Here is a 15316-nt window from a genome sequence, read left to right on the forward strand (position 1 = left end):
ATCAACGAAACTTTAAAATGAATAGATAGATAGCACTTAACCAAAAGAAAGAAGTAGAAAGAGGGAGAGAGGCCGGGCAACAGCTACACTCCTACCGGCCCCCTGCCCCACCCCACTCCTGCTGGAGCCAAAATGGGAGAATGGAAGAATGGGTTTAGGAAAATGAGCAAAATGGCCAAAGAAACACCATGTGATACTCGAGGCCAACTTTCAGGAAAGCTGGTACTCTTCATCTGCATCTATTTTTACCTCTAAGATGCCCCAAATGGAGACAATAATCCAGAAAGAAGGGGAATGTGCAAGGGCCAGATGGAGTACACTACTGTTTCGTAGGCAGGTGGGTCGTTCACGGACATGGGCTTTCTGGTCCCTGCAGACAGAGAACAGGATGATCTCTGAGGCTCTGGGGCTCTGGCTCTGTGGGCCAGGGGTGGCTCTGAGCCCAAGGTTCCCACTCTGTGTGGCTTCCACCAGTACCTTCACCAAAACACAGCATGTTTCCATGTGCTCAGGGCGCATTGGTCCATTCCTTCATTACATGTGCTAAAAACCACGCACATCTGAGCCTCTCAGAGCTCACCATGAGTACGCCCTCTTCAGAAAAGGGAAGAATTCAGTCCTGTCTGCCCAGACAGAGCTGCTTTGAAATCTGTGTTTCCTGATGGGAACAAGAACCAAAGGTAGGAACCACACTCGGAGCACGTAATTTAAGTATTAGTGACTGAAATGATCCAGCAAAAGCAACTCAGAATAGAAAGGTTTCCTCTTCCAGTCCTCCTCTGCAAAAATTTTTTTTTCCCGCTGTTAAAATATTTTCCACGTAACAACCCAATTTTCCGCTCAATGTATTTGAGATATTGGGATTTCCCGTGCCTGACTCCCACTCTCCTTTGCGGATCCCACTTTCCAGTAAACAAGAGATGTAAGAGAGATGCTCGCTAGAGACAGGCAGAATTAGGGCACAAATAAAATTATGTGTTCACACATGGGCAGCTTCATAGATCAGTTGTTCAGTGGAACAGATGCTAAATTATTTAAATCAACAGCAGCATTTGTAATCCATAATGAAAAGGCAGGAAGGATCTCATGGAAGTGAACTAGGAGGAGGTAGTTACCTTGGCCCAAAGTAAGGACGGGCCTCTTAGTCCACACACCGTTAGGGCGGACAGTAAAGGGTGATTTACGTTTGTTGGGAAATTTGTCAACATCTCCGGAAAAGAACCACACCGTGTTTATGAAAGCTCCTGCTGTAAAATTGGTGAGGTTAGTCCTCACACGGATACCCACAGTGGAAGGGTAAAAGCTAAGAAATTCTTCTCCTGCCAGGGCTCCAAAGGACTAGAGCTCTGTTCATCAGTACGAGCTGACATTATGCAGGGCTCACGGACAAGTCTTCCCATCGCGAGTGTGTGCCCCAACAGCTGGGTCGGCATTCAAAACGGCGAAGTCAGAGATCTACATTAACAGCAGGTAACAGTTTCCAGACTACTTACATCGGTGTCGGGCCCCTTATCCGCACCCGGACAAGAAAAAGTGACAAACTCATGGCACCTCTTGTGAACCACAAAACAGCAAACTGGTGGAGAGAAAAGAAAACTAAAATTAGTAATTTAATACACAGGCTGTGTTTTTCCAAAACGAGGCTCTAGGTCCCTCTAGACGTCAGCTTGATTTCACTATAGACAGAGTCTCTAACAGCAATCAGAAGGCATTGTATGGGGACGCCTGGGTGGCTCAGTTGGTTGGACGACTGCCTTCGGCTCAGGTCATGATCCCGGAGTCCCGGGATCGAGTCCCACATCGGGCTCCCAGCTCCATGGGGAGTCTGCTTCGCTCTCTGACCTTCTCCTCGCTCATGCTCTCTCATTGTCTCTCTCTCAAATAAATAAATAAAATCTTAAAAAAAAAAAAAAAAAAAAAAGAAGGCATTGTATGCGAGACTCGGCAACATTTGGTATTTATTGGACTTAGAGATAATAGAACCATAAAATGTCAGGCCTGACAGGGCCCAAGGAGACCCAAACCCTGGTTCCTATTCTCTAAAGTTGAGGGGGTTGGACAGTGATTGTTAAGATACTTGCCCAAGATATAAACCGGAAATCAAAACTTAAACTACTTTGCACAGTCCTATGCCAAACGCATGCATATAAAGGGGGAAAAGAAAAAAATAACAGATCATACATAGAGTGACATCCATGTGTGTTATAGAACTTCCTCAGCAGGATTCTGAATTCAAAGAACTCATTAAGACACAAACCCAGAGAGTGCCGGGGGGCCCAGTCGGTGAAGCGTCTGCCTTAGGCTCAGGTCATGATCCCACGGTTTTGGGACTGAGCCCCCCATCAGCCTCCCTGCTCAGCGGGGAGTCTGCTTCCCCTCCCTCTCGGCTCCTCCCCCTGCTCATGCTCTCTCTCCCCCTTGTCTGCTCTCATTCTATCTCAAATAAATAAATTCATAAAAAAAAACCCAACCTATAGAAAACAGCCCTTTGAAACAAAAAAGGGAAAAAAAAGGCAAACACCGTCACACGTTCCTGCACGTGCATGCTTGCCATAAAGACTATCACCAGTTGAGGGACGGCCCCACAGATCTACCACAGAGCAAATATTTCCCAAGTTCAATGCGGTTTTGATAAATATTCAGGATGGGTCAATAAAAGAATTGTTATAGAAATTAATAAGTAATCCCCTAAGAGGTTCTGTGGATGGTATAATGTGGAGGATCCAAAAAAAGATAAACGACCTGGTTAGTCCTTCCTCAAGAGCTTGGAGTCTCTAAGGGTATGATCAACTACTCCACTGGTCTTTGTTGAACAACGTGCTAAAAGATATCACACCATAAATAGTGGGTGAGCCCTAAGTCGTTGCCGCAGAAGGAACAGAACTCCCCAGAATCGGGGCTCTTTTCTCCCCCTCCCCCCAGTGAGACCACAATCCCTGGCACGGGTGGCCATAGACAAGCCAACTGAAGACGGTCAGTAGTTCCAGGAAGGGGGAGAAGGTGGCAGGTTTATGGCAATCCCAGGGGGAGAACAAGTCCCAAGCCTCGTGCAAGGAAACCACGCAGAGGGCCCAAGTGGCCACGAAGACACTCAGGATGTTTTTGATGAGCGTCGGCAGCCGCGTAAGATTTGAACAAGAGTAACGTGGACAAAAACGGTGCTTTAGAAGGGCAAATGGTGGCAACAGGAAGAACTGAATGGACTAGATCTGGGCCAGGAGGCCCAATTAGAAGCCTCTTGCCTGGTCTACGAATGAAAGTAATGGCCCATCATTATTCAGTCTGCTAAGAAATGAAAATAACAGATGCCGGCAAAATTGCAGAAGAACAGACCTGACTTTCCAAGGGACCAAAGCTACTGCTGAGTGTCTTATTATGTGTCATTTGGATGGGTCCCTTCACAGTCCGTACTGAGTCTTCATGACGCGATGTAATATGCGTCAACACCTACATTGTATCAAACACAAAATATCGTTTCCCCTTTCCTTCCACTGTGTCCTAAGCCACTGACAGGAGGAAAAAAAGATGTAAGAGACGATGCCAAGATTTATACATGGGTGACAGGGAAATGAATACCTGAAAGGAATTACATATATATTTAAAATATACATATTACGTGTGTGTGTGTGTGTGTGTGTGTGTGTGTTTTAGATAGATGAAATAACCAGAGGATGAAGATGTGGGTATGCCCTGTCAGGGTAGTGGATAACGAACAGTTGTTTTTTTATGAAATAGCTTTTTTTTTAAAAGGTGGTCATAATACAGTATCAGTATAAAAATATTTCTGTTAAAAAAAAAAGTACATGAGGGCACCTGGGTGGCTCAGTGGGTTAAAGCCTCTGCCTTCGGCTCAGGTCATGATCTCAGGGTCCTAGGATGGAGCCTCCCATCGGGCTCTCTGCTCAGCAGGAAGCCTGCTTCCCCTTCTCTCTCTGCCTGCGTCTCTGCCTACTTGTGATCTCTGTCTGTCAAATAAATAAATAAAATCTTAAAAAAAAAAAATATGTGGGCTCGGAATGAGCAGGTGGCATTGGACATAGGAGGGGACCATACACAGGAAGCTGACAACAGAAGAGGTCTTGAAAAGCATCCTTTTGGGAGCAGAGGTGCCCGACGGAAGGGTTCTCCGTGGCCGCCTGCCCTTCCCACTGTGACACCTGCCCGCCGCGGGGGCAGGAGAGGACAGTGAAGCCAGGGACAGCCAGCTCCCAGGCTGCCCCAGCAGGCCCAAGACTCCGCGAAGGGCAGCACTTAGCTCCTCCAAGCCCTCAGAACAGCTTTTTCCACAATGTTTCTGCTAAAAGCATCCCCAGGGCAACCCTCCCTAAGGATGGGTGGGTGGTGAAGCGGAACCCAGATGGCACAAACCCATCTCATCGGCTCACTCTCCCCAGGCACGAAGTCACCGCTCACTCATTGGAATCAGAAAGTGAAATTATGCAAGGAAAAGGGTCACAGGAGCTTGATTTCTCCATCACAGTTGATCATGGATATGGGGTTTAGAAGAGAAGACAAGCATTCGGATTCCCTTATTTAATCGTTCGACATACGGGGCTTGGTGGGGGGGGGGGGGGTTAGTTCAGGTGAACATTTATGAAAACCTGTATTTATCAAATCCATTTGGATGGCTTTTTTGTACCACTCCTTTCTATTCCCATCTACCGGTCCATGCTATTATAAATCTCAACCTGCCAAATATTTCTTCCGTATCCTCAAAAAAAAAAAAAGAAAAAAGTCTTATATCCAATTTTATCCCAAGAGGCCCTCACTATGCAGTATAATTTGCAAGCGCAGTTAAAAAAGTCTCATCTACCCCCAAAATTACTTCCTCCTAGCCTACCTTAGCTGCCTCTCCTCCTTCCTGCCTTACACATGAAAGTCCCGTCTAGAAAGGTCTAGATTCACCCAACAGCAGGTGGAGAAATGGATCCGCTGAGAGCTGGTCATGCATGTGAGCTACCTGGAAGATAAAGGCCCTGTAAGGCTTGCTCCGAGACGTAAGATTCAGAATGGACGAGGAAGAAGCAGCAACCCATGCCTAGGTGAGTAATAAGCAAGGAGAGAAAGCCCAGTTACCCCCTCCTCTCCCTCTCCCTCTCCCACTCCCACCCCAGGGGCAGGGAAGAGGAGCCCTGTGGCGGCAGCCTCGGGCTACACACAGCGCTGGTCTGGGAAAGGCCGCCCCGGGAAGATGAGCAAGGGTCAGAGATTCCAAAATGATGGCTGGTGGGCCTTGACCTTGGGTTTCAAGTTCCTAACTAAACTGCGTAATGCATATTTTGTAAGGTAATATAATGCAAACATTTGAGAAGTCTTGCTCGGGGAGCCGAAGAATGAGGAACAGACGGAATGTATCGGGTTTACCTGGAGATGGGTCCGCATAGAATTTCCCCAGGCTAAAAATCAGGAGCGGTTTTTATTGATTAATTCTAAAGGTCTTCATCTCACCATGCTGTATGGAGCCAGGGGAGCTGGGGAGAGCTGGAGACCAGGCAGCTCTGTCACACCGTGTGGATCTCACACATACTGGTCTGACCTTGGCAGGCAGGAAATGGAGACGCGCATCACGGAAGGGTCCTCCCACTCCATGGTGTGTCCTGGAGCTGGACCCTTGGTGATTAAACAAGAATTTGCTTAAGCAAGCACAGGCTGGCCAAACAGAGATGAGGCCCCATTTTCCAAGACTTTGGGGACATGTTTGCTTATATAACCAAATGACAGGTTTTAAAATATGAAGCTATCCTGTAGCTTAGAGTCACCGAGTAAACCTTCATTCAATTGTTTTCTAAGCACAAAATCATTTTCCTCTAATCCTCTATGTGATATGCTTATGCCGCCCAACAAGGGATGGAGGACACATGAAATGCACAAAGCACACGAAGCGAATGACGTAGGAGGACTAAAATAAAATAAAATAAAATAAAGCCCGGAGGCTTGGTCAAATAAGGAGTCTTCACGTTACCTGGCTTTAAAATGGAGGGGGTTTCATCGACTGATCCGAATCACACACTCATCTTACTTATGGAAGGAAACTAAATGGAAATTAAGGAGAGTGTTCACCGTCTGTCAGAAATAGATTTCCAAGACAGAATAAGAGTCACCTACGTTTGGGTCAAGAATTCGTCATGGTTTCTGAAACACAGGTTGCGTGGGGATGCCGCTGGGTGCACGGACGTTAGCAGTGGTTCTCAGTCATGCTCGTTAAAGTGAACAGAACCCAACAAAGAATAATCTGAAAGTCAAACGCTCTGTGTGAGAGAAACACTCCCTTCTGACACTGTACCCCCATGAATTTGATCAGAATTAACTATAATGGTCTTGGCTCATTAGACCCCCCTGGAGGAACAGGAGAGGGCTTGCTTTCGGCGCCAAAAGTCATCACGCAGACAGATGCCTTGGGGCTCTTGGTACTAGGCAGTGTTCTCCAGAGTGAGCTCGGGCAAGTGGCAAGCCCAGAGACGTTTTCTGTGTTTCATTTAAACAGAGATTTTTTTTTTTTTTTTTTTTAAAAAGGCACACAGTGAGCTGATGAAGGAATGAAGGAATGAGCTTCAGCTCCTGCTTCCTGCTTGTCAAGGCAAACTACTCCTTATGAATGCCCCCGACACGAATCACATGTAAATCAAGGAGGTGTGGCGGCTGCTCTGACGAGAGAGAAAATTCTGACTGAAGGTGATTAGTCACCACCTCATACCCACTAGGAAGACTATTAAGAAAACAAAACAAAGGGGTGCCTGGGTGGCTCAGTGGGTTAAGCCGCTGCCTTTGGCTCAGGTCATGATCTCAGGGTCCTGGGATCGAGCCCCACATCGGGCTCTCTGCTCAGCGGGGAGCCTGCTCCCCTTCCTCTTTCTCTGCCTGCCTCTCTGCCTACTTGTGATCTCTCTCTGTCAAATAAATAAATAAAATCTTTAAAAAAAAGAAAGCAAAACAAAGTATGACACAGAGGATGAGGAGAAACTGGAGCCCTGGCCATCCCTGGGGAGACCAGAAGACGGTATAAAAAGTGAACACAGAACTGCCCTTTGATCGGACAATCCCACTGCTGGGTCTCATACAGATACTTGCGTACCCAGGTTCACAGCAGCAGCATCGATAATAATTAAAGGTGGAAACAACTTAAATGTCCATCAACGGATGAACAGATAAAATGCGATATATCCATCCGATGGGTTATTTGGCCTTAAAAGGGAAAAATTCTGACACATGCTACGACATGGACCCTGAGAACCTTGTGCTAACAGAAAGCAGCCAGATACAAAAGGACAGATGCTGTCTGGTTCCGCTTATATGAGGTACCCAGAAGAGTCCAACCCAGACACAGAAGGTAAAACAGAGGCTGAGGCGCCGGGAGGAGTGGGGCGTCAGCACTGAAAGGGTAGAGTTCTATTTGGGAAGAGAGAGAGTTCTGGAGATTGAAGGTGGTGTCGGTTGCACAAGGTGCCCCAAAATGGTCAAAATGGTAAGTTTCAGGATAGGAAGATTTTACAATAAAGTTTTGTTCATCAACCTGGGATGATATTTATGAAATTATAAATGAGACACAGCCTTTAGTCCTGTTTCTGAGAATTTTCTGTGGTTTTTGTTATTGAAACCAACAAAGACTTACTTGCTTCCATCACATAAAATTCTTAATAAAGGTAGTGACCAGATAGAGAGGGGGCATGGTCCTCCGAGCAGAGGAGGACCCTCCTGACTACTGAGGACCAGACAGGTGTCCCATCAACCCTCTCACCTCACTCACCAGCGGTCAAAGTCAATATTGCTGATAGAGACCAGCCCTTTAGACTGAAGGCCTGACTTTTTTTTTTTCTTTTTTGCCAAAATCCCTATGGCACTGATGCTCCTCCATCAACGTATGAAACAGGACCACCCTGTTTGCACTGGACATGGATTGGCACATTTACAGAAGAAAAAATAAATATACTACATGTATCACTTTCCATCTCTCTTCAAGAAATCTTTACCGTTCCTTTTCAACCTGTCTGTATCATTTGCAATTCAGGTCAGAGTCAGGTAAAATGGAAGATATGCATAAAAACTCCCTGCTACCCAAAATTAATGGGAGAGGGTACACATTATATAACAAATCCCAAATTCAAGGAAAAAACCTACCACAGTTATGAGTCTGACATTGTTTAGAACTGAAGACTGGTAGCTGGCTGAGTTTCCTCGAGTTCCTTTTTTTAAATACATGAATGGTTGCCATCATGTGAGATGGTTTTAATTAAATTTTGCTTAGCTGGAAGGGATTAATGAAAGGTAGAGTCACATCAGGATACGATGAAATGAAAATCTCTAAGGCAAGTGAACCACTTTCAGCTTTGTAGGGAAAGTCATGAAAATCTGAGCTTATGTTATATTTGCATGCTCAAAGAAAATTATTGGTTTCAGATTTGTAACAATGAAAACAGTCTTCTCGTGGGATACATGTTCAAGTTGTGTGAAAACAAATCAAGTAAATGTGCTTTATCACATATTACTAGAAGGGATGACATTCTTCAAGCAGCACAGACTCTGCCTCTAAGAGTCTGTGGATATGCTCCCGGGAAACTCTCCCAGTACCGCCTGATCCTAGTCTGTGATGAGGAACCCCCCCCCCCACTTTCCCCAGGAGAATCACCTTTAACCTTTTCCTCTTTTCTAATGTCACCAAGTCCTACTGACGGCTTTTTTTTTTTCTTTCCTGCATTCCTTCCTGATTGGATTTAAGATACCTTTTGGAGAAAGCTCAAAGACTGAACATGAGTGTAAAAGAAAGGGGTCCCCTGGTCACCAGTCAGAGAAACCACACAACTAGGGTCGCCCTCTTGCCACCAAGACTAGAGCCTTAGTGTGAAACAGCCTGTCACACTAAGGAGAAAGAAACCAGTTCTCCATGTTGGCACGGCACTCACCTCTAGACTCTGCAGCTACGCGAGCCATCAAAGACCCTTTCAGATTTTCATTTTCTTCAATATATACCTACACCTCTACATATACCATACAAGATACCTGAAAATGTCAGATCATTATCACACAGGCATTTCCGGTTCATGCCATTGTATGCAGACTTCTCTGTACTTGCAAGCAAAAGATACCTAAAGCAATAAAGGGAGACCTAGCAGACTGTGGGAAATGTACAAAGGGGGCCGAGAGGTAAGAATGAACTAGAACATGGAAACTCATGGGCTCCTCTCAACGGCTCACGGGAATTACACAGGCTGGAGGAGGAGGCGTGACTGTGTGTTTAGTTTTAGACAAAGGGAGTACCCCCAGGCTGCAGGGACACCCAAATCCATGTGTCAGGCAGGCAAACGGGACTTCAAGCTTAGAGGCCCAAAGGCAGCTGGGGCCTACAGACCCCAGTCTCTGCACAGCTGAGAGCCGAAGGGAGAAATGGCCGATGAACTCCAAGGAGCAGGGAAGAGCCTCGGCAACGCCCACATCCATGGCTGAAGGTGGGAAGGAGGTGGTGGTGTGGAAAGTGAGAGGGCAGAGTCCTGGCTCTGGGGCCTGAGGGGGCTTGGGGGAAGAAGAATCTCAAGAAGAATTGGGCAGGGCGCCTGGGTGGCTCAGTGGGTTAAGCCGCTGCCTTCGGCTCAGGTCATGATCTCAGGGTCCTGGGATCGAGTCCCGCATCGGGCTCTCTGCTCAGCAGGGAGCCTGCTTCCTCCTCTCTCTCTCTGCCTGCCTCTCTGCCTACTTGTGATCTCTCTCTGTCAAATAAATAAATAAAATCTTTTAAAAAAAAAAAAAAGAAGAAGAATTGGGCAATCACCGATGTAAAGGATTCTTCCAGAGCCAAGGGGAAAAGCTGAGATTTGGCCCCTCTTGGCCCAAAAGCCACAGACCTGGGAGAACACAGATGATGACAGCAGCACAAATACCAACAGGCCCTTGATACACAGCCTCTCTTCTTCCTTATCTCCATAGTCTTCAACCCAGAACCGAAACTGGGTGGAGTTTTCTGATAGCTTCAATATACAGCAGTAAAATCATCTTAATTCCTCAAGTAACTATCGTATAAAGGCCCAGCTGTTCCATAGCACAAACAAAAATCCCTCAAAGTATATGATAAATCAGGCAACAGTGCTTGAAGGGGAATCCTAAGGCTTGATTTTTAAGCTCAGATCTGGCCGGGTTTTTGCAATTTTGAAATCATCTGAAGAACCCAACCTCCCTTTTAGGTCCATAAGGGCATATCGAACCTTCATAACTGGGAGCTATGACACCTCTTCTGAACACTGACCATCCAACATGCACCCTGGGGTTCTGCTTTTTGACCCTAAAAAGAAACTGCATCCGTTCTACACAAGACTACCACACCTGTAACACCAGACTTTTCTCGGCAATATTTTTTTTCTGAAGACCTTTTTAAGTGGTTAGGTTCACAGCAGAATTGAGTGGAAGGTAAAGAGATTCCCCGTAGGTTCCTGTCCCCGCACCAGCACAGCCTCCCCCACTGTCAATACCCCTGCCAGAGAGCTATGTTTGTGACGACTGATGAGCCCCACGGACACATCCTCATCTCCCCACAACCATGGTTTATATGAGGGTTCACTCTAATATTTTCAAGTCTTTTATTTTTTCGGTCTCCAAGGACTCAACTGGGATCTGAGACTTGGGGTTAAAAAGTCGAGCTTGGCTCTCGAATCCTGTGTTTTAGCTTCCCTCCCTCCCCCTGCTAGTCTAAAATCTCCTTATTTTAGTGGAATATGACCAGCTTCCTTTGCTCAGAAGTAACTCGAGTCTAAGAGCGTGGGTCTGACTTGGAGGGAACCCAAAACTGTACTCTCGGCAGAATGCGTACCACTTAACAGGACCTCAAACCTTTCCCAGAATGGCAAATGAAAGAAACCTCAGCTCCAGAACTCTGGGAAAACAGAAGGTGGTAAAAACACAATTTTAATGAAGAATGGACTCCTATAGCGTAGATGAAACCTCTGAATTTATAACTTAATCCCATCCAGCCTGGGGTGGGCGCTCAGCGGGGATACACCTGTTTCTTACTAGGGTTATAAAAAAGCTACACTGTGACACAGTGTTGGAAGAAATATTCCGGAGATTACAAGAGGCAATGAAACGGAAGGAATCTCTTTCTTTGTCTCTAAATGTGTTTTTCTGAGCATGTCTATGTATGATTCCACGCAAGCCTTTTGTGGAATGTCACTCATCCTCTATTCATTCAATGATTCAGTGAATATTTATTGAACACCTACTATAAACCGATACTTTGTAAGACAGGAATGCCAAGGAGTGGTCAAATCAGTTTCTGCTCATAGGGATCGCAGGGTCTAGTTAAAAAGAAAAGCATGTAAAGGAGTAGGCATCTCATATCCTCTCTTCCTGTCTTCTTTGCCTCTCCATTCTCTTTATCTTCTACTGTTTTCCCTCTTTTAATTTGTTATAAGGTAAAATCCAGGGTTTATTTTGCAATATTTATCACTGAATAGCTTTACTTTTCTCCATTTTAATTTGGCAAAATAGAACATATACTATTTAAAAATTTAGACAAATGGAAATACACAATGTCTGTAACTTGCTCTAATAGACTTCAGCAAGAATTAAAAAAAAAAAGATGAAACAGGATTGGTAAAAAGCCAACAATTACTGAAGCTATGAGACCGTACCTGGTCTATTCTCACTACCCTTTGCAGGTATTTGGAAATGTACATCATAAAAAGCAAAGAGAATGAATAGTTAGACAGGATTTTACCCCTGAGCTTAAACTCTTCTCCAGCCACCCCCCCAATTAGTCAAAGGTCATTGAGAAATCATCATGACAATATTGACAAAAAGCTGCTTAAAAAAAAACAGAGCAGACTTCAAAAATAAGTCACTTGTACACCTCATATGTCGAGAACTATCTCAGAGTTCTTTCACAGGACAGAATTTATGATCCTGTAACAGTGGTCTTTCTAGCTAGTCTCTAAAGTACACTTAGGGTAATTTATCATTTCCACTCATCTCTCCTATACAGAATTGCCAGATCCTGTTATGGGATGACTTGTGTCCTCCCCTACTCCCCAAATTCCTATGTGGAAGTTCTAATCTCCAGACTCTCAGAATGTGAAATTATTCGGAAATACAGTTGTTCTAATTCTTTAGGATGAGGTCACACTGGCCAGGGGTGGGCCCTAATCTAGTGAAACTGGTAATCTTATAAAAAGGGGAAACTGAGACACAGTACTCAGGGGAAACTCAGACACAGGAATGCCATGTGAAGACGTAGGCAGAAATCAGGATGATGCTTCCACAAGCCAAGGAATTCCAATGATTGCCAGCAAACCACCAGGCATAGAGAGGGCCATTTTCCTTCACTGTCTTCAGAAGAAACCAGCCCTGCTGAGAACCGTTATCTCTGATTTCTAGCCTCCAAAACTGAGACAAACTTGGTTAGGCCACCCAGTTTGTAGTACTTTGTTAAAGCAGTGCCTGGGTGGCTCGGTTGGTTAAGCACCCAAAAGACTCTTGGTTGTGGCTCAGGTCATGACCTCAGGATTGTGGGATCGAGCTCCGCATCGGGCTCCACGCTCAGTGTGGAGTCTGCTCGTCCCTCTCCCTCTGTTCCTACCCTAGTTCACGATCATTTGCTATCTCTAAAATAAGTCTTTAAAAAAATATATGTAAACCAAGGCAATTTCTAGAAAGGGTTCAATAAATGAAATTTTAATCAGCGCTGTGTGTCAAGAAAACCACAACACCTCACTTCTCAAATGGAACCCAAGTTATTAAATCTACCACGTGGCCAGGGAAAGGATTCATACATAAATCAACTTCAGATTTCAATTAAGTAATATGAACAAGTAGTAAGGCTTCAAGTCGCTCTTCCCGGACAGCTCTATGTGATAGCATACCTGTACCCATGAAATTCACCTGTGTCACCGACGGAGACCGAGAATACCCTAGAATCCAAAGCAGCAATGAAAAGCTCAAGGAAGTAAGAGTTCTGTTCATACTTCCAACAGGAAAAATAAGGGTGCATGAAGATTATGGGTGATTGTAAGCAAAAATTGTTTTTTAAAACCTGAATTATTGATATGAAATAGAAACTCTGACATTCAAAAAACAAACAAACAAACAAACAAAACAAAACCCTGGGGCACTGGTATAGCTTCATTTGCTCATGATTATAAAGACATTTAATAAAGTCAGAACTCTTAAAAGGTCCCATATAGGAGTATCACCAGAGGCTCGAAATTCAACTCCTTGACTCTGTGTATGTCCTACTTAATATACTAGCTGTGACTTGCATTCGAGATAACAAGGACAATCAGGATGAGGTTTGTACACTGCTGGGTTATACATAAAGGACTGCTCACCTTTGGTGGTGAAATGGCCGTTTTCTGGGTGGAGGTAGAGGAACCTACGACTTGAAATCCTCAGGGGACCAAGAGCCCAGGGAAGTCATCTTTAGCATTAACCTTCAAGAGGATGTTACTAATTTAAACATCACGGAGTCTGAGGACAGCAGAAGCAGGAGACTTCAGAAAGAAGCTGCCTTTTAGGGGGACTGAGTGGGTGGGTAATAAGGCCTAGATTCCTCTCTGCCTCTAGTTGGCTCCTGATTAATTCCAGGCTACAGTTTTATTCTTAAGTCAAAGTTTTGCCAGTCGCCTGAAGAGTCAACATCCTTAACACGTTCAGCAAACAAGCCATTCGGTTGCAACTGAAGGCCAACAGCCAGGCTTTTCTGGCATTTGTAATTTTATAGCTTATTTTGAAAATGGACCAGATGTGGGGCACCTGGGTGGCTCAGTATGTCAAGCCTCTGCTTTCAGCTCAGGTCATGGTCTCAGGGTCCCGGGATCAAGACCCATATCAGGCTCTCTGCTCAGCAGGGAGCCTGCTTCCCTCCTCTCTCTGCCTGCCTCTCTGCCTACTTGTGAGCTGTCAAATAAATAAAATTTAAAAAAAAAAAAAAGAAAGGAAAAAAGAAAATAGACCAGCTGTAAAGTTCCATGTTTTTTTAATGAGTAACAGCTACATCCCAGACATGGGCTAGACCCTGGTGTCTACGAAGATTAGTAAGGCCCGGGTACTCTGAACAGCTTCAAGTCTGGTCTGGTGAACAGTCAAAACTGATCATTTCAAGATCATGAAAGGACCCTCAGTCAAGTCTTCCCGGTACCGGCTGCGAGCACCGAGGGCTCTTCTCCCGGCCTCACGGTTCCGGAAGATGAGTGGCAGAAATGATTCTGTTGCCGAGGCTGAAAAAAGGACACGAGGTCGAGGGACTTTTTCTTAGCACGATGGGCAGTCATCTGACAGAGTCTGCAGTAACACCTATGTAAAAATATGAAAATAGGCATGGACTGTCTCATGCAAACTACAGAGGCAGGTAGGCGGTCAGAGAAATCAAGCACTGATGGAAAGGAATGTGATTCATATCAGCCAAGAAAATATTACTCTTGGTCATGATTCATGGAAGGAAATTATGAAGTTGTTCCAAATATTTTAGTCAGCACTCCTTTCAGAATCCGGTGCTTGCTTCCGCCCCCCCCCCCCAAACTTTGGTCACATAATTACAAAGCTCCCATGGGTAAGTTAGGGAAAAGCGCTTCAAATTTAATGTTCTGGTTTGGCTTTGATTTCAGTCAATATTGGAATAGGGGTGGGAACGGTCTCAGAATTGAAAAGACACTGACGTTTAGTTAGAAATGCAGGCTTATAAAAGCAAACACGAAAAAAGAGAAAAAGGAAAAAGAAAAGCAAGTGCGGTACCGTGTTACTTCTGAAATTTGAGGGGCCTAACCCGGCGGTCATTTTTAATTCTTAGAGATAAATACATGCAGAAGTGTTCCATAAATAAAATGCTTTCATACTCTTGAGATTACATTGAGTTTATGGGACAAAAATCTGTTTGCATTATTATGTAATTTTCTACCCATGTAGCATTTCCCCCGGCGTATCTTCGAGGACAATTCAAAAGAAGCCATAATACACTAATTACCTCCCTGTTATCGAATATGTTGGGAACTAATAAAGCATCAGGGATGGGGAATGCAACATAATTACAAAGCAATGAGGCTACAAGTTTCCACAAAGGAAATTAGAAAGTGTCCAGGGGATTCCAGTGCCCACAGGTAACAATGGTGAGCACATGGGGAAAGACAAAGACAAAGAACAAAGTTTTCATACAAATAAGGACATTAGGCACAGACAGAGAAGAAATAAAATTTAAAAGACAAATCAACCTTACAAAAGGAGTAGGTTACATTGATGAATTGCATGCTAGAAAACAAGACAAAGGAAATTAATGACTCGTCATCAAGAATTTTAGGATCAAAGGGCTTTTAAAGTCTACACTTAGACACGATGCCTCAAAAAACTT

At 44.7% G+C, this 15316-nt stretch overlaps 1 protein-coding gene and 1 long non-coding RNA gene across 4 annotated transcripts in view; both read right to left on the reverse strand.

Moving 5' to 3' along the window:
* PRKCA (protein kinase C alpha) overlaps window positions 1-15316 on the reverse strand; it is a 385445-nt gene that overhangs the window by 232859 nt on the left and 137270 nt on the right. For both annotated transcript variants that reach the window (XM_032320330.1, XM_032320329.1), the window contains exon 3: window positions 1494-1576. In XM_032320330.1, the coding sequence (XP_032176221.1) occupies window positions 1494-1576 (83 nt within the window). The remainder of the gene's footprint in view (window positions 1-1493; window positions 1577-15316) is intronic.
* LOC116577313 overlaps window positions 13935-15316 on the reverse strand; it is a 34756-nt gene continuing 33374 nt past the window's right edge. For both annotated transcript variants that reach the window (XR_004280485.1, XR_004280486.1), the window contains exon 2: window positions 13935-14268. This is a non-coding gene — a long non-coding RNA (uncharacterized LOC116577313). The remainder of the gene's footprint in view (window positions 14269-15316) is intronic.

This window comes from Mustela erminea, chromosome 18, assembly GCF_009829155.1.
Source record: "Mustela erminea isolate mMusErm1 chromosome 18, mMusErm1.Pri, whole genome shotgun sequence".
In the NCBI taxonomy this organism is placed as follows: Eukaryota; Metazoa; Chordata; class Mammalia; order Carnivora; family Mustelidae; genus Mustela; species Mustela erminea.